Source organism: Centrocercus urophasianus, unplaced genomic scaffold, assembly GCF_019232065.1.
Source record: "Centrocercus urophasianus isolate 14NV4802_14NV808 unplaced genomic scaffold, USGS_Curo_1.0 seq_39, whole genome shotgun sequence".
Lineage (NCBI taxonomy): Eukaryota > Metazoa > Chordata > Aves > Galliformes > Phasianidae > Centrocercus > Centrocercus urophasianus.
The window spans coordinates 3,233,841-3,258,091 of NW_024884966.1; the positions used below are offsets into that span (position 1 = coordinate 3,233,841).

Genomic DNA, 24,251 nt, shown 5'->3' on the forward strand with positions numbered 1-24,251 from the left:
TGCTGAACTCTATAAATGAACTACAGCAAGAATCAGTATCTCAGGAGTTAATTCGCCCAGATTCAGAAAAGTCACGCTGGATGCAAGGTGGGTGACTGGGATTTCTCCTCAGAGGTGTTCATAGGGGACAGTTCTTCCTCCCTGCATTGCACCAGCTGCTGATCCCTGCTAGGATTGGTGCTGGATGACTGGAGCAGCACATGTGCAGCCCACGGTGATCAGCTTCTTCTCCAGGCGGTAGGTGGGCTGGCAGCCCTGCTGCTCTCTCCGGAGGACGAGGATCTCCTGTGTGATGGGGATGGAGTTGAGGCTGCGGTCCTCTTGCCCCAGTGAGTTCAAGCAGCCCAAGAGGCGGCACTCAGCATCAGCTATCACCCGGGGGAAGCGGTCGGGGTCCTCATCGAGCCTGGGCATAGGGACACAAAAGGGTTTGATATGTTTGCTATGTTCTTGTGCCTTGGTAGGCTCTTCTTTTTTGCCTCCAGAATCACAGAATGGTTGGGTTGGAAGGGATCTCAAGGATCATGAAGCTCCAAACCCTCTGTGCCATGCAGGGCCACCAACCTCCACATTTCACAGCAGCCCAGGCTGCCCAGGGCCCCATCCAACCTGGCCTTGAACACCTCCAGGGATGAACGGGGCATCACAGCCTCTCTGGGCAGCTGTTCCAGCACCTCACCACTCTCACAGCACAGAACTTCCCCCTGACATCCAGCCTAAAGCTCCATACCATTTACCCACTATGACACAAAGCCAAAGAACTTCCAAATCCTTAACATTTCTTTAAATGCTTTGCTACAATTGGAATCAATCCTGGGAAGTTAACGCTGCCATATGGTTCATCAGCAGGTGAATGGAGCTGATGAACGGCTGGTTGAAATAAATATCTGATAGCAAATGGACCATTCATGTTTGCTTGTTTTAATTTCAGTATTCAGAAATTTCTTTCAGTTAGGAAAACATAAAACTGCAATGTACTGACATTCTTCTTTTTCTAAAGGAACTATCGACTGACATGTTAATTAGAAACCACCCAACGATGTCCCTCTGCACTGCAGTTTATTCACCCAACACCAAAATGAAAGTGTGTGTCAAGAGGAGCTTTCAATATTCACAAGACTCTGGGCATACGCTGAGAAGGAGACGTTTTTTCAGCCCAAAAGACAACTGTGCATCATGGCCATTATTGTTCAAATTACACCTATAGAATTACCTGTAATTCCAAGGAGTGAGAGACCGGTTCCTGATATCATGGACCACCCTGGAGGCAGGATCAGAGCTGCCAATGCGAATGTCAACTTTCACCATCGTCGGGAAGTTGGGATCCTTTTGGTTTGGGCAGTCTTCACTCAGCCTCTCAGAGCCACCAACCTTCCTGGGTCGAGGATGAACGACCTTCCCACGGGGCGAGCTCCTTACAGCGAGTGCTAAAACCAGCACCAAAAGCAGAGACCTGAGCTGGGAGAGGGAAAGTTGTCATCACTGTGTCTGTTCAGCCACGAGAGAGCACAAGGAATGGTGGCTGGACCATCCATCGATGGACCAAGGAACTAGCATCCTGCGTTCCTTCGTTGCTGCGAATCAGCACTGGGCAGCAGATCTGCACACTTGTGTTTGGGTGAGATGCATCAGCAGGAAAAAACAGAGTAAGATTTGAACAATGCTCAGCGTAACGGATGCTAAATTCTGATTCAAATTCTGATTCACAGCTGGCGCTGCACCAAGTAGGGCATCTCTCCCACAAGCTGCAAAGCATCCTCCTCCTTCAGTGTCAAACGTCTCTACAAGGTGGGCAAAGAACTAAACCAACCTAAGCTTACCTGCCAGTGTAAGACATATACTTCTCCAGACCAGGAAATGTCAGCCACCTAGGAGACGCCTGCTGGAAATAACCCTTTTCTTGGTGAAATCGGAGAGTTTTCTACCATTCTTCTGGATGAAGACAGATATGCAAAGCTTTTAGGAGTACCTTAAGAGCTGACAGTGCTGCGAATACCACCGAGGCAGGAATTTAAATGCACAGGTATTCATTTCGTAGTGCCTCCTCCATTTCTCTTTTCAGCTGTTTCTGATGGTATTGTTTTGATGGTGAGTTGCCTTAAAAAAAAAGCCTGCATGGCTCAACCCCCTACCAGCAATAGCAACGCTGCTCTTACAGATGCAAACACTCCCTTGCCTCCCAATCCAGGACGGTCACATGCTGGAGATGTGAACCATACCCACTTCCAAACACTCAGGACAGAGTCCTTACACCAAATACAAACACTTACCAGTGCAGCATAGCTGGCAAAAGCCATTGCAGCCTCTTCTGCTTCAGGTGAGTGCACGCAGTGATGGAGCACACGGGTTTTCTTTCTCTCAGACCCCTTTCAGTCCGTGTCTCTCACAGCCAGCCGTGGTCTCCTATTTATAGTGAAGTTCAAGCACTATCAGCCTTCCCATTGCAGCATAAAATCACTAACCTGACCCAAGGTTAGGAGCTGATATTTCATTTCCTAGCCCACTTCCTTCCGTCTACCAAAGAAATGGGAGGGCAGATATGTCATCAGAATCCCAAATCAACCAATGCTGTGTATTTAGGCAGATAAGAGATACAAGCAGAAAAAGAGTTTAAAAAAAAAAAACATCAAACAAACGTTCACACAGCTTTTTTTCCCCCTTCCTTCCTTGCTTTCTAATATTAATGTTCTCTCACCACAAACGTGTATGTCATAGGATGGTTTGAGCTGGAAGGGAGCCTTCAAGGCCACCTGTCCCACTCCCTGCACTGAACAGGGACACCCACAGCTCCACCAGTGCTCACAGCCCATCCCCTGACCTTGGCTGTCTGCAGGGACATCCACTGCCTCACTGCACAACCTGTGTCACTGCTCACCACCTTCACTGTAAAAAACTTTTTCTTTATATCCATGATAAATCTCCCTTCTCCTGGTTTGAAACCATTCCCCCTGTCCTGTCACAACAGACCCCACTGAAGTCTGTCCCCCCTTCTTTCTTACAGCCCCCCTATAGACTCTCAGTGTTTCTTCTTCACTGATCCATTCTGATCCTTTTCTTTCCCCACCTTTGCTCTTACCCCAGTCATCCCATAGCTAATCTTGCCCGATGCCAAGGCTTTCTTCCCAGTGTGTCACAGTGAAGCCCCAATGCCTCCCCCATTGACTCCACTACTGGAGCTCACGCCCAGACCTGGGCTGACCATCCTCCTGTGCCAGATGGAGGAGCTGTGTTTGGGGCTCCATTGGCATTGCACTGTTGGAGTTCTTCCACCTGACACCGCTCCACCATGCTCTTAGAGGATAACAGCTTTTAATCACAAACCAATTGCTCCCCGTTTTGTAACTAGAGACCAGAAGCATGAAAACAAGCAGGAGGAAGGACTGTGCTGCCCATGAAGCAGCAGAGCATCACAGAGCGGAGGGGAAAAGCCAGTGGATGTGCTGTTTCCCTAGAAGCACCCTCAGCTCTCAGATGCACGGTGGGATTTTGGAATGAAAGCTATTTTTATTGCCAAAGGAGTCCGTGCAAATAGTCTCATCACAGGGCCTGTGCAGGAACAGCCCAGGAGAAGCCTCTTCTGCAGCCGAGCTGAAAGAAGAGCATGGAAGCACAGGATGCACCGCTCAGATTTGTCTTCAGTCCTCTGGATCACGGAGGTCAATCAGGAGCTGCTGACAGACTGGTGGCATTGCCAAGCCAGCAGGAGCTGACCCACTCCTTGCTCTGCCACCTCTGTTCGTGTGACTGGCAGAAATCTTCACTGCCCGACACGTTATGTCACTTCAAGATGTTGTAACCATTCTGTGGTCTGATCTACGGGCGGTTCAGAAACCAGCAACTCATCTCCCAGAAGCTGTTTGTATTTCAGGTTAAGTTCACGTCAGGTAACATCCATTTCACGACACGCATTCCCATTCTGACTGTTCTTACCAGTATATTCATTAATGCATCACTGAGACATGGAGCGTGGAAGACCAAAAGGTGGTAAAGTTACCAAAAAACCCATTTCTATAGCCCAGCAAGGAACCCCCTTTTTTTTCCCCCTCAATGTCAGCTTTGCTGTGGAAGGAAAAGAGCATCGCCATGAGCGGATCGTGCAGGTGTGAGGGTAAGTGGAAATTGCCACAGGTGATGAAGCAGCGCCATTACCACACCGACTGCTGGGTTATTAGCCCTCACCACCACTTTCCACTCATATCTTCTGTCTTCAGCAGCTCACACCTTCAGGGAGGATTCCTTCCTTGATCAGAAATTTCCTATGACTAAAGTTACCTTCAGCTGCAGTTCACAGAAATCAAAAAGAGGTCACCTAACATGGATCACTACAAAGGAGGAAAAGATTATCTCACAAGCAACTACCAACAACAAAAAAAAACCCCTATTTGTTCCTGTGTTTCAAGGGCTCAGAGCAGGGATAGGGGATGGAGGCTTGGAAATCAGATTTTTTTTCATTGCATGTACAATAGATTTTCTACACTTGATATGTGATTAAAAAAAAAAAAATGCACTGTAGGATTAATTACACATTTGGTGAAGGTTTTAATGACATTGCTGGGACTTCAGCCATGCAACTTGGCTGTTTTCAGAGCGCATTTGGACCACAGAATCATGGAATGGCCTGGGTTGCAAAGGCCCACAATGCTCATCCAGTTCCAACCCCCTGCTGTGTGCAGGTCACCAACCAGCAGCCCAGGCTGCCCAGAGCCACATCCAGCCTGGCCTTGAATGCCTGCAGGGATGGGGCATCCACAGCCTCCTTGGGCAACCTGTGCCAGTGCCTCACCACCCTCTGGGGGAAAAACTTCCTCCTCATATCCAACCTCAACCTCCCCTGTCTCAGTTTAAAACCATTCCCCCTTGTCCCATCACCATCCACCCTCACAAGCAGCCATTTTCCCCTCCTGTTTCTACGCTCCCTTCAAGTACTGCAAGGCCACCATGAGGTCCCCCCGGAGCCTTCTCTTGTCCAAGCTAAACAAGCCCAGTTCCCTCAGCCTTTCCTCATAGGAGAGGAGCCACATCCTTTTAAGCTCCTCTGAATATTTCAGCTTAAAACCCCAAATCTCATTCCACACACGAGGCGCCAGAGAGATGCAGAACAAAGGAGCAGAAAGCAGAAGCACTCAAAAACCTTTACACTTAGAGGAGCAAACGCTGGGCACAGAACTCAGTCTTCAATAGTGTGAACACATTCTGCTTTGGAAGTGGGAATGCTGCCATTGAGATGGATGGGCCAAAGAGGCAATTCTCAATGATTCTCATTTTGAGCAAAGGCAACATTTGGGGACAGATGATCCAGCTCAGCTGTAGCACATCAGAAGACCTTCTGTAGCCCAAGACAGACACTGGGACTGAAATGGTATCATCTCCATGCAGATCTCAGCACTGAATATGTCAGAACTGAGTTCTGCAGGGTGGCTGGAGAACAAGAACCTCCAGCTCATTCTCCTGCCTTTCTGGCAACCCCAGGTTTTCCCCTTTGCTGTATGCCACACCATTAAGTCACCTACCTCCTGCTTTCAAAGCTGATGCTACACACCCATGCTTGCCCTGGTTGGGTTTGCTGACATTCAATGACCAAACTGCCGACCACAGCCCAGAGATGTGAACTGGAAAGAGCAAATTTTGAGAGGAAATGTGGTTGGCCGAGCGTGCCACAGGTGCTGGCAACAAAAACCTCAGAATGGGGCCATCAGCACGTCCTGCTCCGACACGCCAGCAGCCACAGTGCTGTGTCATCAGCCTTGCAGGGGCCGGCAGAACCTTTGTATTCTACAAGTGATGGCCAACCTCACTTTCATGTCCCACATTCATCTTGGCTTCACACTTTGGACAGGGCTGTGGGTTGAGTGAGAGGCAGGGATTCGGTGCTGCTGCTGCTTGGCGCTCAGCCATCCTTCAGCCAACAGGCAAACTGAATATTACATCTCTAGCAGCAGTAATCCTGTCCAAAGCCAGGTGGCTGAGGGCTTGAAACAACATTAAGGCACAATAAATAAGACATCAGAGCACTACTTGGGTGCAGGACCTGTTTAGATATAAGGAAAAAGTCTTTTACAGTGAGGGCACTGGCACAGGTTGCACAGAGATGTGGTTGATGCCCCATCCATGGAGACTTTCAAGGTGAAGCTGGATCAGGCCCTGGGCAACCTGATCCAGCTGTGGTGTCCCTGTTCATTGCAGGGCAGTTGGACTAAAGAGATTTCTGAATAGACTTCAGAGGTCCCTTCCAACTCTAAGGATTCTATGACTCAACACTGCGTTTGTGTCTGGGGCACAGCCCAGCCCTGCTGCCATCACACATGATGCTAGGGAATCCAGGCATTCTGTATTGGGTCACTAACCCCAAAACATGGATCAGGACCAGCACTGAGTCTCCTGCCCTCACTCCCATCCATCGTGGAGATGGATGAGAGCAGGAAAAGCGTTAGGGCCAAAGCTCAAGAGGAGACAACAGGCAGTGGGTGAGGCCAAGTGCGCTGGTTGCCCAAGTTGGACTCACTGGCCCTGAGACCTCATTATTATTACCTGTAACCTTGAATCTTGTTGGAAGCACGATGCTCCTCTAAATATTACAGTTCCCATTTCCCAGTAGAAGCTGAAAGCGATGCTTCTACCTGTTTTGCAGAATTATGCTAAGCTCAGGTGCCGCTCATGGTCCCGCTGACACAATCTGCCTGGTAGCCTGTTTCTCTCCCATAGAGAAGTTCCAATCAGCACATCATCAGGGCCACCCTGGGGAAAGCCCTGCAACCTCTCACTCACATTCAGGCTCTTAGATAATGTAGGTCACTCTGCCCACAAACACACATCGATGCCTTGTAGGTCTTCTCTAAGTCAGACCCCAGAGATAGCATGGGCTGTCTTGGAATGTCGTCACATTGCCAAAGTAGAGGTGATGAGACAAGAGGGTTACAGAAACAGGGGGGATTTTTGCACCCTGTGCACTGTTTCCTCTGTGATGCAGAAAATTGGGCTGCAAAGGGTCATGAAAACGAGCTTAGTGCATCTGCCACCTCTTTCTCAGCCCCAGCACAGCAACACCTCTACCTGAATCAGTGCTCATCAGGTCTCAGGGCCAACGAGTCCAACTTGAGCAACCAACGTAATTTTTGGTGAGTTCTTGTAAATTAGCAAGAATGAAAGCCACAAATGAACTAAACCAAACGAATAAACTTTGAACTGAGACAAGGGAGGTTTAGGTTGGATATGAGGAGGAAGTTTTTCCCCCAGAGGGTGGTGAGGCACTGGAACAGGTTGCCCAAGGAGGCTGTGGATGCCCCATCCCTGCAGGCATTCAAGGCCAGGCTGGATGTGGCTCTGGGCAGCCTGGGCTGCTGGTTGGTGACCTGCACACAGCAGGGGGTTGGAGCTGGAGGAGCGTTGTGGGCCTTCTCAACCCAGGCCATTCTATGATAATTCTATGAAATGGAATCTCCTTGTTGTTTCCCTAGTTATTATTATAAAACGAACAAGCCTGTTTCCAACAGACAGTCCTCAATACCTTCCCCCATTTTGAATGTCGGGTAGAGCCAAGACCTTGACTTGAGTTTCCTCTGTAGGCTGTGGGAGGGTCCAACGAAGCAGATTTCTCTACCTTGGAGCTCCCTCTGGTGACTTGTAATGGGGGATGCACTGCTAGCAGCAATGCAGCAGTAAGGACAGGGAAATGGAGGCCTGAGCATCTGAAGAAGGGGAGGCAGCTCTATAAAAACCTCACTGATGCAATGCTGTGACCTACAGAGATCCTCCAAAACTCAAGAAGTGGGGGAGATGAAGAGATGGAAATAACCCCGGTATTACAGCAAGGCAAAACAGGAGCAACAGAAATGACCAGGGACGTTTCTTAGAGCACTGGGGAAATTTCCAGGAGAGAAAAGCTGGCTGGGTGCTTCCAAGGGGTGAAAATGGACAAGAAAAGACATAAAAGCCAGTGCTCCTCCCAAGCACAGCCAAGGTTCTCTGGTGCAGTGGTTTAATTGGACCCAGGTGGCCACATCTCAGATGTGATCATAGAATCACAGAATGGTTGGGTTGGAAGGGACCTCAAGGATCATCAAACTCCAACCCCCTGCCACAGGCAGGGCCACCAAGCTCCACACTTACAGCAGCCCAGGCTGCCCAGAGCCCCATCCAACCTGGCCTTGAACACCTCCAGGGATGGATGGGGCATATATATGCTAAGCAGGAACAGCTTAGGTCCAAGTCAGCACTAAGTCACAGGAGCAATGGGACCAAATGTTATCTACAGACAGGTTTTATTATGCAAGTTAACACTGATGGTGTCACTGACACAAATAAGGGCACTTGAGCGGTGCAGATATCCTGGCAAGGAGAATAGAAAGAGTCTGTGCTGCTCAGGGCCTTCTCCAAAGCTTAACCTCAAATTCACCAAAATAAAAACAAACACAAAATAATGGAATTTTAACATCCCAAACCTTCACCAGCTCTGGCTGCGGGTTAACCTGTGATTTCAGTTTTCTTGAAAACCCTCCCTGACCATGGCAGCATGTTGGTTTGGAGGAGAATTCCATCTCCAACTTCCCTCATCCCCTCCTTCCTTCCACCTCCCCCCATATTTCTTCTTACTAGTGCTGCTATTGAATGCTTAAACCCATGTTTTTGTTTTAATTAAACAGTAAGAAAAGCTGGGAGGGAAGAGGCTCCTCCCAGCCTGGAAAGCCCCCAGATGGGGAGAAAAGAAAGATTTATAAGGGCAAAAGCCTGCCACAGGGAGTCCTGCTGCACGAAGACAAACTAGCCTTGAGTAAAACCAACCTGAGCTTGCACATAACCCAGGTCACAGCTAAAAAACACATCAAGCAGATCAGTAACTTGCACATTAATTCTTCCTTTTGACTATGTGCAGAACCAAACTTCTTCCCAAATACTCCAGTTCAGAGGTGGCAAGTGAGAGAGCTTCACAGCCAGTAAAGTGCTTCCCGAAGTTCAGCACAGCCAGATGAAGCATTCAGGAGAGGTGAAGGTAAAATTTGGGCTCCTCCTCCTCCTCGAGGCTCAGATTAGGAAGATGATGTCATCAGACACCATGATCTGGTTGTCATCTTGCATGTGGGCCAACGCCAACTTCACTTCGGCAAGCGAGAAGGGCTCAGGGTTGTCACGGTTGATGGACTCCATCACGCTCTTCAGGCCCACAGACTGAGCGTGGGAAGACTTGAAGACCTCCAGCAAGGCGGCCTTGAAGGCTTTCAACCTGCGTGAGAAGTCATCTCCATCAAAGACCAACACCAGCAGCTTCCCCTCCCTTGGTAACTAACCACATCCCAGCCCAGAACCAGCTCCAGCACCGCCAAGCACAACACCTGCAGTCCAGCAGACGTGAACACCTGCTGCCCAAAATACAGCCCTATACGGAGCTTTATCGGGTCATAAAGGAACTGTTATGGGCTCACTATGGAGCTCTTAAAAGGTCATCATAGATCAGTCACAAGGAACCTATGGAGCTTTATGGGGTCACAGTGGAACTGCCAAGGGGTAACAATGAAACAGTTCAGGGATTACTAAGCAGCTCTGATAAGGTCATGGTGGCACTGTTCTGGGGTCACCAAGGAGCTCTGACAGGCCACTTTAGAGCTCTATGGGGTCACTATGGAGCTCTCATGGTCACAATGGAGCCATTAGGGTGTAACAATGGAGCAGTAATGGGATCATAATGGAACACTATGGACTGTTATGGGGTCACTATGGACCTCCATGGGGTCACAGTGGAACTTTAAAAGGGTCACTAAGGAGCTGAATGGGGTCACTATGGAACTCTTATGGTCATAAGAGAACTGTTATGGGGTAACAATGGAACGTCTATGGGATCACTATCGAGCTCCATGGGGTCATAATGGAACAGTTACGGGGTCCCTATGAACTTCTATGGGGTCATAATGAACTTCTATGGGGTCATAATGAAACCTTAATGGGTTTACAAAGGAACTTTTATAGTGTCACTATAGAGCTCTTTTGCCATCATGAGGAAACTTTAGTGGGGTCACCATGGACCTCTGTGGGGTCACGACGGAGCTACATGGGGACACTATGGAACTGCATGGGGTGTCTATGGAACTGTTTTGAAGTACCTAAGAATCTCTATGGGGTCACGAAGGAACTGTGATGGGGTCAATAGGCAGCTGTATGGAACTGTTTTCGGGTCACTAGGCAGCTCTATGGGGTCACAAGGGAACTATCATGGGGTCACCAGGCAGCTCTATGGGGTCACTACGGAACTCCATGGGGTGGCTATAGAACTGTTCTCAGGGCCCTAAGAAGCTCCATGGGGTCAGAAGGGAATTGTAATGGGGTCACAACGGAACAGCTCAGGGATCAGGATTTGGGGCTCCATGGGGTCATAACGGAACTGTTATGGGGTCACCATGGAGCTCGACGGGGTCACCATGGAGCTGCTATGTGCTCATCATGCTCCTGTTATAGGGGCACTTTGCACCTCCATGGAGTCTCCAAAGAATTACGATTAGGAGACTAAGAAGCTCAGTGGGGTCACGATGCAACTGTTTTGGGGGCACTGTGCAGCTGTATGGTGTCACTATGGAGCTCTATGGGGTCATATTGGGGCTCCAACGGGGTCAATATAGAGTTCCATGGGGTCAGGATGGAACTGGTATGGGGCCACATGGAGCTCGATGGCATCACTATGGAGCTCTTATGGTCAGAATGGAGCTCTTCTGGGGTGAGAACATGAATGGGGTCACCATGGAGCTCCGTGGGGTCACTATGGAGCTCTATATGGTCATGAAGTAGCTGTTAAGGGGTAACAATGGAACTTTTATGGGGTCACTATGGAGCTTTATGGGGTCACTATGCTACTCTGTGGGGTCATCATACATCTATTATGTGGAACCTACGGAGCTCCATGGGGTCACAAGGGAACTGTGATGGGGTCACTCTGCAGCTCTATTGTGTCACTATGCAGCTCTATGGCATCACTATGGAACTCTTACGGTCCTAAGGGAACTGTAATGGGGTAACAAGGGAACTTGTATGGGATCACCATGGAGCTCCATGGGGTCATAGTGGAACTTTCATGGGGTCACTATGGAGCTCTTTGAGGTCGTAATAGATCTGTTATGTGGAACCTGAGGAGCTCCATGGGGTCACAAGGGAACTATTATGGGCTCACTAGGCAGTTTATGGTGTATCTATGGATCTCCATGGGGTGTCTATGGAACTGTTTTGAAGTCCCTAAGAAGCTCCATGGGGTCACAAGGGAATTGTTATGGGGTCAAAATGCAACAACTCAGGGATTACTATGGAACTCCATGGGGTCATAATGGAACTGTTCTCAGGTCCCTAAGAAGATCCATGGGGTCACAAGGGAACTATTATGGGGTCACCAGGCAGCTCTATGGGGTCACTACGGAACTCCATGGGGTGTCTATGGAACTGTTCTGAAGTCCTTATGAAACTCCATTGGGTCACAAGGGAACTGTCATGGGGTCACAATGCAACAGCTCAGGGATTACTATGGAGCTCCATGGGGTCATAATGGAACTGTTTTCGAATCACTATGGCAGCTCTATAGGGTCACTATGGAACTCCATGGGGTGTCTATGGAACTGTCCTCAGGTCCCTAAGAAGCTTCATGGGGTCACATGGCAACTGTGATAATGTCACAATGGAACAGCTCAGGGATCAGGATTTGGGGCTCCATGGCGTCATAACTGAACTGTTCCAGGGTCAACAGGAAACTCTATGGCGTCTCTATGGAGCCCTAGGTCAACAGTATGGAGCTCTGATGTGTCATAATGGAACTGCTATGGGGTCACGCTGCAGCTCTATGGGGTCACTATGGAGCTTTTTGAGGTCGTAATAGATCTGTTACGTGGAACCTACAGAGCTCTATGGGGTCACAAGGGAACCATTATGGGGTCACTAGGAAGCTCCATGGGGTCACTATGGATCTCCGTGGGGTGTCTATGGAACTGTTCTGGGGGCCCTAAGAAGCTCTATGGGGTCACAAGGGAACTGTGATGGTGTCACAGTGGAACAGCTCAAGGATTACTATGTAGCTCTATGGGGTCATAATAGAACTTTTGTGGGCTCAATATGGAGTTCTTATGGTCATAACGGAGCTATTTTGTTGTAACCATGGAACTTTTATGGGTTACACTTAAGGGGTCATAATTCAACTATGAACGTACCATCATGGATCTCTATAGAGTCACTATAAAATGCTATGGGGTCATAAAGGAAATGTTATAGGGTCACTATGGAGCTCTATGGGGTCTGTAAGGAGTTCTTATTGGATCACTATTGAGCTATATGGGTCACTGTGGAGCAGGGAAGGACTAACATCCTCCTGCTGCTTTTCCAGCCCCCACTCACCGTGGGTCAGACAACTCTGGCTTCTTTGCTTCCCCAGTAGCCGAGGCTTCAGGTGTCTTGGGAGTATGTGCCTGGACTGGAAGAGAAAGAGAAGTTGCTTCAGCCTGCTTCCTTAAAGAGCCAGGCAGTACACACAAAAGCAGGTGGCCTTTTTGGATGGCATGGGTGATGCCAAACTCAGGTGATGCCAGTGAAACCCCTGACTCACCCTCTGGCATCTCCTGCTCAGTGTCACTGAAGTCATAGGGATCGTAGGATTCCTCCTCGCCTTCTGTGCGTGCCTTCTTCCTCCTGGGTGGGGGAAGAAGAGATCAGCTCTGATCCACCAATGTATAGACCTCAGGAGACATCCCCAGGGCTCCTGAAATTATCTGGCCAACAGAAGGCAGGGCAGCTGCAGCTTGTGGGTAAGCCCAGAGCTCGTCCACCACCACTTGGCCACAAAACCTGAAATTTGGGAGCCTAGAGGCTCCAGCATTACAAGTGTTGTCCAGGAGACCCACTGGATTTAACACAAGTACCTCCCCAAGGCATGCCATGACTACCTTTGCTTCCTGCCCTCCTTCTCAGGCTGCGTCTCCTCCTCCTCCTCCTCCTTCTCTGAGTCATCCTCCACCTGCTTTTTGCGCTTCTTCTCCTTTTCCAGCACCTGCACAAGACATTGCATTCAAGTTCAGGCTGGATGTGGCTCTGGGCAGCCTGGTCTGGTGGTTGATGACCCTGCACATAGCAGGGGTTTGAAATTAGATGACCTCTGAAGTCCTTTTCAACCCAGCCCATTCTATGATTCTATGAAGACCAGCAAGCAGGACTTGGCCTGATTTCAAGACAGGCAGGTGCCCCACCTCTCTGCCCCCTCCCAGAGCACCACTCCCATTGGGCTCCCAAAGCAAACCTGTCCACTGCACACAACCCATCCCCCCCAGCTTCATCCACACACACCTGCTGTGAGCTGAGGGGCTCAACAACCTCCTACAACGCCTCTTATTTTGCACTGCCAAAGCTTCCCAGTGATACTTGAGTGCCTCAATAGTGCCTGATCTTTTCAATGAAACCTTTGGGACCCCACCTCCTTTCCCCCACCTTTTTGAAGTAGGCAAACTGCACCAGCTCCAAAGCTGCCTCTGCATCCTGCAGATCAATAGTCTTGTTCATCCTGGCCTTAGCATGGGCCGTGGAGAGGCGGATCAATGTCTCCAAGGTACGGGCTGTGACTGGGGAGGTCTGCAAAGGAGAAAGATGGTGGTGAGACACTGGAGCCCATGAGACTGTGCTGGACCCCCACTGTAGCATTCACATCAGCATCTGGTTCACCCCACTTTGCTGCAACACCAGGAGCTCACATCCACAGCTCCCTTCCAACCTCAACCACTCTGATTGTGGGAGGAAAGCACCTGTAATGTTAAAGAGGAGCGTGTGCCTCGGTTTTCCTCCTGGTGTGATTAGAGAGAAGATGGAGCTCACCCTGGCAATGTCTGAGTTCATCTGGTTCTGGCTGCGCAGGCGTGAGTATTCCTCTGCTATGTAATCTGCTGATTCCTGGGTCAAGACAGGCTTGATCATTTTTGCCACGTGGATGTACTTCCTCATGAACTCCATGCTGACGATCTTCTCCCTGCAGGGGATGCACACATGCCCGTGTCCTTGAGGGGAGCACAGGGGACAAGCAGAGAGCACGTGCAGGCTGCACTCAGGGAGAGTGCTACTCTTAGGGGCATCCAGAATTGTGCTCCAGATTTTCTCCCACCTGCCTGGCATTTGAGAACAGCGTACCCAAAGCAGGCTCCCTTAGCAGCCCACCCACACACCTCGCTGTGGACAATCTACAGCATCACTGTCGGCAGCAATGAGCCAGCACCCCGATGCTCCAGCCAAATCCAGAGCATTTTAGCATCAGCTCATCACCGTGGAAACCCCCAGAGAGTTACATGGCACAAGGGACAGGAGACTCACCTGCGGCGGTTGGGCCCATGCAGGAGCTCATCGTGTTTCTCATACACTTGGAGCTCCTGTTCCTCCTCCTGTGCAAAATCAGGGTCATCCGTAGCCAGGATCTCCACGGCGCTGCCCAGGGGCATGGCTGGAGAGGGGAAGGTTGCCAAGAACAGGATTTTAGCTTCTCACAGCCACCTACTGGCAGCACTCAGCAAAGCCATGGACAACTGAACCCAAAGAGCCGCTAACAAGTGACAACCTGAGAAGTCTGGAGTTGTGTCACAGTGGAAGGAGCCCACCCCTATCTACTTCCCCATCACCCCAACCACAGCTGCCCAGGACAGATGGGCACCAGCTACAGAGGAGAGATGGATGCTCTATGCTTTACAGTTCAGCAGTGTTCAAGGTCCCACTGAGGACAAGGGAATGATAGAACGGCCTGGGTTGGAAAGGACCATAACAATCATCTAGTTTCAACCCCCCCTGCCCTCAGGTCCAGACTAGGGGCTTTACCCTTCTTGCTCCAAGGGAAAGGAAAGCAACTACAGCCAAAGAAAACCTGTAACTCCTGGGCTTTCTAGACAGCCAGAGGAACTCACCATCCCCATCCTGCTCATTGGGGTTGCGGTAGCGGTGCATTCGCAGGACGTGATCCGAGATCTCCCTGTCCTGCTCAGAGTCCATCTGGTCCAGCATGATGAACAGCAGGTCAAAACGGGAGAGCAAGGAGTCCTGCAGGCCAATGTTCTCCATGGGCGTCTTGTATTGGTCGTACTACAAGAGGTTGAAGAAAGGGATTACAAGAGATTCTCATGGGTCACTGCTGGTTGCTAGGGAAGGTGGAAAGAACCTTTCAAGCTAGGCCTTCAAGGAAATGCACAGACAGCTGAACACCAAAAGACACCATGCTAAGCACAGCCTGCTGAAGGAGTAAATGCTATTTTACACCCCATCCCTGGGAGTGTTCAAGGCCACGTTGGACAGGACACACACAGCCTTCACAATAACCACAAGCAGCAGCAGTAGCCAAGCAAACCAAGTTCTTCCCGCACCTCAGTTCCACTAAGAATCAAATCTAGGAGATTCTTTGGATTTTATCATTTCCAAGGACAGCTCCTAGCAGGCCTCCACACAGAGGGGAGCAGCAAACCCTAGCACTCACCCGGCCATAGACGGGGTTGGCAGCTGCCAGGACGCTGCAGCGGGAGTTGAGGCGAGCGTGGATGCCGGCCTTGGCGATGGTGACACGGCCCTGCTCCATCACCTCGTGGATGGCCGTGCGGTCGATGTCAGACATCTTGTCAAACTCATCGATGCACACCACACCCCTGTCAGCCAACACCATGGCCCCCGCTTCCAGACGCCGTTCACCTGAGATGGGAGGGTGGAGAAAAGAAGGTCACTGATGTTCAACGGCTCTGAGAATCTCCTGCTGGCTCCTTCCACTGCAGCAGCATCCCTGGGAGGAGGATCATCGCCCTCAGTCTCAGGGATGCCCACTTTGGGAGGCAGTTTTTCCCCCAGAGGGTGGTGTGGGACTGCAACAGGTTGCCCAAGGAGGCTGTGGATGCCCCATCCCTGCAGGCATTCAAGGCCAGGCTGGATGTGGCTCTGGGCAGCCTGGGCTGCTGGTTGGTGACCTGCACACAGCAGGGGTTGGAACTGGATGATCCTTTTCAACCCAGGGCATTCTATGATTCTATGACAAACAGTCCTGAACCTTGCAGAGTCCATCCCAGGGATTAACTGCTGTCCCTCCACCAACTCCCACTGGCAACCAGCACATCCCTTACCGGTTTCTTGGTCGGTGGTGACAGCAGCAGTCAAGCCAACACCAGAGGAGCCCCTGCCAGTAGTGCCAATGGCACGGGGAGCAGTGCTCAGCACATAGCGCAGCAGCTGGGATTTGGCCACAGAAGGGTCTCCTGAAAGAGAGAAGATTTAGCAAACCACATCAGCAGGGAAATGAATACAAGTGACTAAGAATTGGGTTTGTTCAGCTTTCAGAAAAGGGGACTGGATCGTGTTCTCCATCAACCTGATGGCAAGAAGATGGAGCCGGGGTTTTGTATGGTGACAGGAGAAGAGGCAACGTGGAAATTCCATTTGAACAGCCTCAGCTCACTCCCACAGCCCAGCCTCAGCTGCCTCTGTCCTTGGAGATGACAAAATCCCACCTATCAGCAAGATGTTGATGTCTCCTCGGATGCGGCTCCCGTTCTCCAGGACCTTCTCCACCCCTCCAAGCAGCATGCACAGAAGGGCCTTCTTGATGAACTCGTGCCCGTGGATGCTGGGTGCCAGGGATCTGGCCAGCTGGTCAAAGATATCCTAAGGCAGAAGAAGCAAAGCACATATCCTGTGAGTGGCCCGAAGAACAAGGAGCAATTCTTCACAAGCCCATTTCAGCATCAAAAAAGAAACTTATTCCTATCACAGAACTACACTGATAAAGATTATTTAGATGGGAAAAGATAGTTGGAATATTCTTTCAATGCAGCTCTGAAGTCCTACACCACCTCACAAGCACTGGAAGCAACAAAGCCCACAAGAACAAAGATCTGAACACAGGACCAGGCTGGGGCAGACCCCCATCCCCTCCCCCAGCATTTTGCTTTATTTCCTTTCAGAAATCCAGGCTGTCATCTAATTCTGTTCTTAGGTTTGAGGAGGAAAAGTAGAATTTTGCAGAGGAGCTTCTCTGACAACCAGCGAGCAGTTGAGGCACACACAGCCCAGCCTGAGCTCCATTTCAACAGCTGTGCACAACAGCAGAGCCATCAAGAAACTCTGCTACAGCTACATATGTGTAATAAATATATATATGTATATACACACACATCACAGAAATTGACAAAAACTATGTAGAAAATGCAGAGGAAGCAAGTGGAAAATCATGGAAGGTGAGCTTAGAAATAAGACCTATGCAAATACCTTAGAGCGATTCCTGCTGAACCTCTTGATCTTGGCCACATCAGTAGCAGAGTAGAGAGGCCGAGCATCTTTGCTCATCTGCTTGATATGGCAGGCAATGAGGATAGTCCTGGAAAAGTGACAGCCATGATCATGTCTGTGAAGCCTACAGAACCTTCAGGGTCACCGTAACAACAGCAGGAATTCATAGAATCGTGGGACGTTTTGGGTTGGAAGGGACCTTTAAGATCATCCAGTCCCAACCTCCTACTATAGGCAGACCCTCCCTCCAGACCAGGTTGTTCACAGCCCCATCCAGCCTGCCCTACATCTCATCTTCCAGAATGGGACCCTGCTAAAAAGGAGTGGCAGGGCTGACATCGTCCTTCAAGCCAACAGAAGGCTCACCTGAATGTCCCCGACGTGTAACCTCCTTTCTTTCCTGGCAGGCAGCGATACGTCCCGACCACCTGGATGCGATCTCCAGGCTTCACTTTGTCCACCAGGTCATCATCCAGAATGACATCCACTGAGCGTGGCAGCTGCCCTGCTGGTGCCTTCTCAGGCATCTCCTGGATGGAGATGGTCTGATGGTCTTTGTAGACTGAGAGGCCAAACTCTGTCTCCAGGGGGTTATTCTCCTCATCCTTAAGGAGGAAGGCAAAGCAATAAAGAAATTAGCAGCAATGGGAAGAAAGCATCACACGGCACACACAAGAGTGCTGCAAAGGATTGCTTTACCAGGACTTCCAGATCCTGGGGTTCATCAGCAATACAGCTCCCCATGGGTGCTGTCAGCACCCAGCACTGCTACATTAGAGCTCTCCAAAAACCGCAGGCAGGCCGTGCAGAAGAATGCATGTGCAGCACAGACACAGCTTAGGTTCAGCCTTCCTCCATTCCCAAGCACGGGGCAATCCCTGCACACAAGGGTCCATGCACCCTTCAGGGCAGCACCCATGGGATGCTAGAATGGTTTGGGTTGGAAGAAACCCTAAAAACAACCTAGTTTCAATTCCCTTGCCACATACAAGCATGCCAACCACCAGCTGATCAGGCTGATCTGTGAGCCAGCACGTTCTCCTCAGAGGAACCTGCAGATATCCCCTGTATGAGGCTGCTTCACCTCACCTTTGTAGGGTAGACAGAACTGGAAGGGAAAGCATCCAGGGATGTCAAGTCTGTGTATCGGCGCTCAATAGTCTTCTTGGTGGCTGGGCAATAATGGACACTCCGGACAACCTTAGGACGAATCAGAGAGCCTGGGTTTGGAAGAAAGCAGAGTTAGGGGCAGAAAAGGCCTGCCTATTTGTCACCATGAAACACCAAAAAGATATCCACTACTTGTGCAGGACACAAGTGCTGGCAACCAGAGTGGCAAGAGAAGGCACCGGGGAGACCTCATTCTGGCCTTCCAGGACTGGAAGGGAGCTTATAAACAGGAGGAGATATGGCTGTTTGTGAGGGTGGATGGTGATGGGGCAAGGGGGAATGGTTTGAAACTGAGGCAGGGGAGGTTTAGGTTGGATATGAGGAGGAAGTTTTTCCCCCAGAGGGTGGTGAGGCACTGGAACAGGTTGCCCAAGGAGGCTGTGGATGCCCCATTCCTGCAGGCATTCAAGGCCAGGCTGGATGTGGCTCTGGGCAGCCTGGGCTGCTGGTTGGTGACCTGCACACAGCAGGGGGTTGGAACTGGATGAGCACTGTGGGCCTTTGCAACCCAGGCCATTCCATGATTCTGTGATACAAGGTCTGCAGAGTTCCCAAAATTCCAATCTTTTGACAAGTCCCCTGTTACCCTCATTTCAGTTGTCCTGCCATTGGTCCTGGAGGACTCCTGCTGTACAGAACACCCCGACCCCCTGCTCCTCACCCTGCCCAGCACCCCAACCTGCCCCCAGGCTCACACTTTGTCACGATGCCCTCCACACAAACGATGCAGCTCAGGAAGCAGGCAGTCAGCGTCCGTGGCGAGACGTGCTTGGAACCAAAGCTGCCCTCCAGCCCAATATAGAAGTCCTCATACTGCTTGGCATAGGTGGCATCAACAGAGGCAACAAAGTCCTTCAGAGCACGTTGGAAGGCGATGAGCTCCTCAAAGGCGTTGTTCAAAAGCCTGCAACAGAGAGAGGTGATGGTTGAGAGCTGCACCTTGCTGGCAACCCCTTCTGCCATCCCCATGGGCAGCTCTAAGAAAGCTCTTCCAAATGCTTCCATGTACTCTGAAAGAGTATTGGGAGTATTACTGAAAAAGAAACCCACGGCTCAAAGAAACCAAGAGCCAGATGGTGAACAAGCACAATTATATCTGAAAACCAACAGGAAATTAAGGGTGGAAATAAAGTCTTGGAAAGGGTAGATAGCAGTAGGACAAGAGGAAATGGTTTGAAATTGAGGGAGGGAAGGTTTATGTTGGATGTCAGGGGGAAGTTCTTTGCTATGAGAGCGGTGAGGTGCTGGAACAGCTGCCCAGAGAGGCTGTGGATGCCCCGTCCATCCCTGGAGGTGTTCAAGGCCAGGTTGGATGGGGCCCTGGGCAGCCTGGGCTGCTATGAAATGTGGAGGTTGGTGGCCCTGCCTGTGGTGGGAGGTTGGAGCTTTGTGATCCTTGAGGTCCCTTCCAACCCAACCATTCTGTGATGTACCTCTGCAAGCACCCAGTCCAACCCCAGCCGACCTCACCATGCCCACTGTGTCCCTCACTGCCACATCTCCATGGTTCTGGAACACCTCCATGGGTGGATCCCACCACCCTGCCTGGGCTGCTGTGCCACTGCATCACCATTCTTCCAAAATCCAACCCAAAAAACCTCCGTGTTGAGGCTGTCACCTCTCATCGTGCAAAAAGACCCCAGAACCCTAAAAGCTGAGCCGCCTCACACCATGCAAACAACCGCAGCTCCCTCTAAGGACTCCAACACCCAGGTTTTGCCAATTGCAAGCATGGAAGGGCTGGATGGCACAGCGACCCCCAGCTGCCCTGCCACCCCCCGGTTCCACTCACCGGCTGGCTCTCTTCTCGTTCCTCCTCCGCAGGTCGTTGATGTTGACCAGCAGGCGGTTCTGGTTGTCGCTGATCATGTCGCGTACTTTGCCGTGATAAACCCCTTGATCTTCCTGCACAGTGACAACACAACCCTCAGTTTCACACAGCCATTTCCTCCCTGGGGAAAAAGCAATCCCAGAACCACGGGCTCCGGCTGGGGCTTCGGTGGTGAAGCCATACCCGGCACTGGGTGTTAACTAGGGCAGGACGCAGCCCGCAGAACGCCCCGCTCCTCACCTCATCGTCCAGGAAATCCAGGTAATCCCGCTGAGCTTCTCGCAGCTCCGCGTCGTCCAACCCGCCCTCCGGGGCTGCCATGGTGCCAGGAGGCGGTAGCAAACAGGCGGGAACCGGGATCCCGAATGGATCCTAAGAGACCCCCGGCGGCGACCCCAAACGCCGGCCCCGATCAAAACGGGCTCCACACACCTCCTTTGGCGCCAAAACCGAGCGTTTTCCCGCCACCGCGGGGGTGGAGTTCCGCTCCTCATTGGGCGGCGCCGCCGGGAGTCGGCCAATGGGAAGCAAAGGGGAAGTCGCGGGACTTGACGAGCAGCAGCGGCAGCCAATCAGCGCGGAGGAGGCGGAGGGGTGGCGCGGAGGGCAGCGCTCCCCGCAAGGGCTGGGGGCGGGGATCTGGAATCAGAGCTCCCGTCAGCTGTGGGCGTCAGAGGCGGGATTGAGAATATTCATTAGTGCATTCATTTTTAATTTCATCTCACCATTGGATGTGGGGATAGACCCAGGTTCTAGGTTGTTGCTGCCCCAAAGCACAATGACCGGTGACTGTTTTCCCTTGTAGCTGCGGTAGCAAAGCGGATCATAGAATCACAGCACGGCCTGGGTTGCAAAGGCCCACAGCGCTCATCCAGTTCCAACCCCTGCTGAGTGCAGGTCACCAACCAGCAGCCCAGGCTGCCCAGAGCCACATCCAGCCTGGCCTTGAATGCCTGCAGGGATGGGGCATCCACAGCCTCCTTGGGCAACCTGGGCATTAAGGATATCTATGACCCTTAATAACTATCCAAAGTATGGCTAGAAGTAGAACAATAACGAGAATGCTGAACAAACTGTGAGTCCCAGCAGGCACCCGAGCAGGGCTGCGTCACCTGATGGCATCTGAGCTAAAACCATTTGTAAATATTCAGCCATGCCAAAGGCTCGGCAGAGGGAGCAGCTCTGAGCTGCAGGAAGCAATCGCTGCCCTTTTTCCCCTTCTCCTTCAGTGTATCTGCACCAGATCCCCCTAAAGTGATCGGAAATCCCGTTATTAACTGATGTGGCTGCTTTAGGACCAATCCTCCTAGAGGCGCATCCTGCTTCTGCTAGATTCTTTCACCTTGTTTCCAGGCTGGATGTGGCTCTGGGCAGCCTGGGCTGCTGGTTGGCGACCCTGCACGCAGCAGGGGGTTGGAACCGGATGAGCACTGTGGGCCTTTGCAAACCATTCAGGCCATTCTGTGATGTTATGAATTTCATTGCAGGTGACAGAGTGGGGACAGCAGAGAGGAGTGACAAAAAGCCCCCAGCCCCACTCACCAGATCTTAGCGAGGAGAATGCAGATGGCCATCCCATAAACTGGGAAGGAAGTGGTAATGTGTCAGTCCAAAGGGAGTCCCAGCCCTAAGCAGTGTTGCAGGGTTCCTCCTGCTGAAAACACAGAGCTAACTGCGAACAAAGGGCAGCACGGTAATAAGAGTTAGGGCTAAAAATATCCGCCTGTTGTTATTCATGAGCCTGCCCTATAGCAACTGCCTCAGCCCAGCCACCGCCGTGTGAATAATTCATTAAAACGGGCAGGGAAGGCCAGGGGATGGAGGCTGCAGCAGAGGCAGCTCTCCCTGTCGTAGATCCAGAAACTCCAGATTTGCAATGGATAACAATAAACCGGAATCAGACACCTCAATGCATGCAGAGCAAGGGCTGCAGAGCTCACAGGGAAATGAATGAAAGCCCAGAAAAATCACGGGTGGGTGTAGAAATAATATCCAGGCAGGCATTTTTGTGACATCTCATGTGCTCAGGGATTCCAAGATCCCTGTATGGGAACCCTATGGTCCCTCTAAGACTCGGTGTTTTCCCCTTGTTTTCTTTCAAAACTGATTCTCAAGCCAGAAGTCAATTTTCAAGCTGCTGTCCCTGGAGGGGGGAGGTTCCAAACCACAGCTCCAAACCTCCAGACAGAGAACCCCGAATTCACTGGAGTGAAGCAGCAGTCAGAGCTGAACTCCAATCATGGGTTTGGTGCTTGCAAGTGGAGGATCATTCTGAGTCTCATCACACTGGACCAAATATGGGAGACACAATCCAGCACGGGAGGAACCCTTATCCTAACCCTATTCACATGCCATAGGTGGAGGAATCACAGAATCCTAGAATGGCCTGGGTTGAAAAGGCCCACAGTGCTCATCCAGTTCAAACCCCTGCTGTGTGCAGGTCACCAACCAGCAGCCCAGGCTGCCCAGAGCCACATCCAGCCTGGCCTTGAATGCCTGCAGGGATGGGGCATCCACAGCCTCCTTGGGCAACCTGTTCCAGTGCCTCACCACCCTCTGGGGGAAAAACTTCCTCCTCATATCCAACCTAAATCTCCCCTGTCTCACTTTAAAACCATCCCCCCTAGGGAATGTCACCCACTCCAATCTGCATCATCTCAGGTAGTTCTGATCTCATTTTCTTCAAGTATTTATTATTCCCACGCGCTCTGTAAATCTTTAAGCTGGCTTTTTTTTTTTCCTTTTCTTTTTTGTTTATGCCTGGGAAGCAAACCACAGAAAACAACTATCAGTGCATCTTAATGAGATTTCTTTACTTCAGTGCACTGAGAGCTGCTTGTGTCTCACCAGGAGAGCACGGCAAGGAAGTAAAAAGTTAAGGCTCTGACCTTCAGTATGTTGGAATGCTTCGTAGCCACCTTCTGCTTCCCAGAGCAGAAAGCCTGGTGTGTGCAAGTGGGTGCAGCTCTGTGTTTACACAGCTGATGAAGTCTTCCTGGTGTCCTGAATTCAATGCTCGGCTCCCCCGATGCCTCCAGGATGCTGCGGCTGAATTGCTCCCTTCTCCTGTTGTGCAAAAGCAAAGTAGAGCAATGAATAATAAATACTGCATTTCCAGGGAGGTCAGAATAGCCCAAATATAGATCCCCGGAGCTTTCACGTTGCTATTTCTGTCTGCTCATCTGTTATCATGAGTTCTGGTTGTTACTAAAGGTAGTGACAGCTGGATCCTTTTATTCCTCATTTTCTTCCCTGCTACAAGCCTGGAAATCACCCATCTGCACACCAAGCACTGTTGTTCTGCACCCACCAGGGATGGGATCCCACTTATTGAGAGTGACCCCAGCCCTCAGCCACAAGACCCAAGCATAGAATCACAGAATGGCCTGGGTTGCAAAGGCCCACAGTGCTCATCCAGTTCCAACCCCCTGCTGTGTGCAGGTCACCAACCAGCAGCCCAGGCTGCCCAGAGCCACATCCAGCCTGGCCTTGAATGCCTGCAGGGATGGGGCATCCACAGCCTCCTTGGGCAACCTGTTCCAGTGCCTCACCACCCTCTGGGGGAAAACCTTCCTCCTCATATCCAACCTAAACCTCCCCTGCCTCAGTTTCAAACCATCCCCCCTTGTCCTATCGCTATCCACCCTTGTAAACAGCTGTTCCCCCTCCTGTTTGTACACTCAGTCCTTGCTTAGAGAAGTGGCTGCCTGGCTTGGGAAGTTGCATGTGTGGCAATGTGAGGAAAGCACATTAGTAATTCTCATCTGACTGTGTATGCATATGACGGTGTATGCTTGCCTCCACGAGGCAGAAAAGCCCTGAGTCCAAAGTTGTGCACTGTGGTCCCTGGTGATAGAAACTGCGGAAGGTGGTAAAATCCACTGTGTTCAGTGCTTCCCTCTGGCTGGTTGGTGACCGAACATCCAGATGGGGAGTCCTCAGTACAGGAGAGATGTGGACCTGTTGGAGAGCATCCAGAGAGGGGCCCCGAAAATGGAACAGCTCT

At 51.0% G+C, this 24,251-nt stretch overlaps 2 protein-coding genes across 2 annotated transcripts; both read right to left on the reverse strand.

The window, feature by feature from the left end:
• Positions 1-2,297, reverse strand: LOC122167829 (interleukin-17F-like). Its single transcript, XM_042832684.1, has 3 exons — positions 2,271-2,297; positions 1,214-1,458; positions 1-406 (listed from the first exon to the last, which is right to left on the reverse strand). Exons 1-3 carry the CDS (start codon positions 2,295-2,297, stop codon positions 169-171), a joined length of 510 nt encoding a protein of 169 aa, XP_042688618.1. The 3' UTR covers positions 1-168.
• A 5,932-nt stretch (positions 2,298-8,229) lies between these two features.
• MCM3 (minichromosome maintenance complex component 3) lies at positions 8,230-21,903 on the reverse strand. Its single transcript, XM_042832627.1, has 18 exons — positions 21,788-21,903; positions 20,486-20,906; positions 20,207-20,319; positions 19,110-19,318; positions 18,334-18,464; positions 17,611-17,849; positions 17,224-17,332; positions 16,467-16,620; positions 16,083-16,214; positions 15,452-15,660; positions 14,889-15,063; positions 14,308-14,434; positions 13,819-13,969; positions 13,438-13,578; positions 12,900-13,003; positions 12,563-12,645; positions 12,355-12,430; positions 8,230-9,217 (listed from the first exon to the last, which is right to left on the reverse strand). The coding sequence occupies exons 2-18, from the start codon at positions 20,564-20,566 to the stop codon at positions 9,019-9,021; spliced, it is 2,433 nt and encodes an 810-aa protein (XP_042688561.1). The 5' UTR covers positions 20,567-20,906; positions 21,788-21,903; the 3' UTR covers positions 8,230-9,018.
• Between the last annotated feature and the right edge of the window lie 2,348 nt (positions 21,904-24,251).

Bases quoted from the DNA above. Each gene is read 5' to 3' on its own strand.
- LOC122167829 (XM_042832684.1), bottom strand. From the start codon at position 2,297: ATGGCTTTTGCCAGCTATGCTGCACTG. The intron at 1,459-2,270 runs GTAAGTGTTTGT...TCCCTCTCCCAG, and splicing joins TTGCCAGCTATGCTGCACTG to CTCAGGTCTCTGCTTTTGGT. The intron at 407-1,213 runs GTAATTCTATAG...CCCTATGCCCAG, and splicing joins CTCACTCCTTGGAATTACAG to GCTCGATGAGGACCCCGACC.
- MCM3 (XM_042832627.1), bottom strand. From the start codon at position 20,566: ATGGCAGCCCCGGAGGGCGGGTTGGACGACGCGGAGCTGCGAGAAGCT. The intron at 18,465-19,109 runs GTGAGCCTGGGG...TTCCAAACCCAG, and splicing joins GGAGGGCATCGTGACAAAGT to GCTCTCTGATTCGTCCTAAG. The intron at 13,579-13,818 runs GTGAGCTCCATC...TCTCCTTTGCAG, and splicing joins TGAACTCAGACATTGCCAGG to ACCTCCCCAGTCACAGCCCG.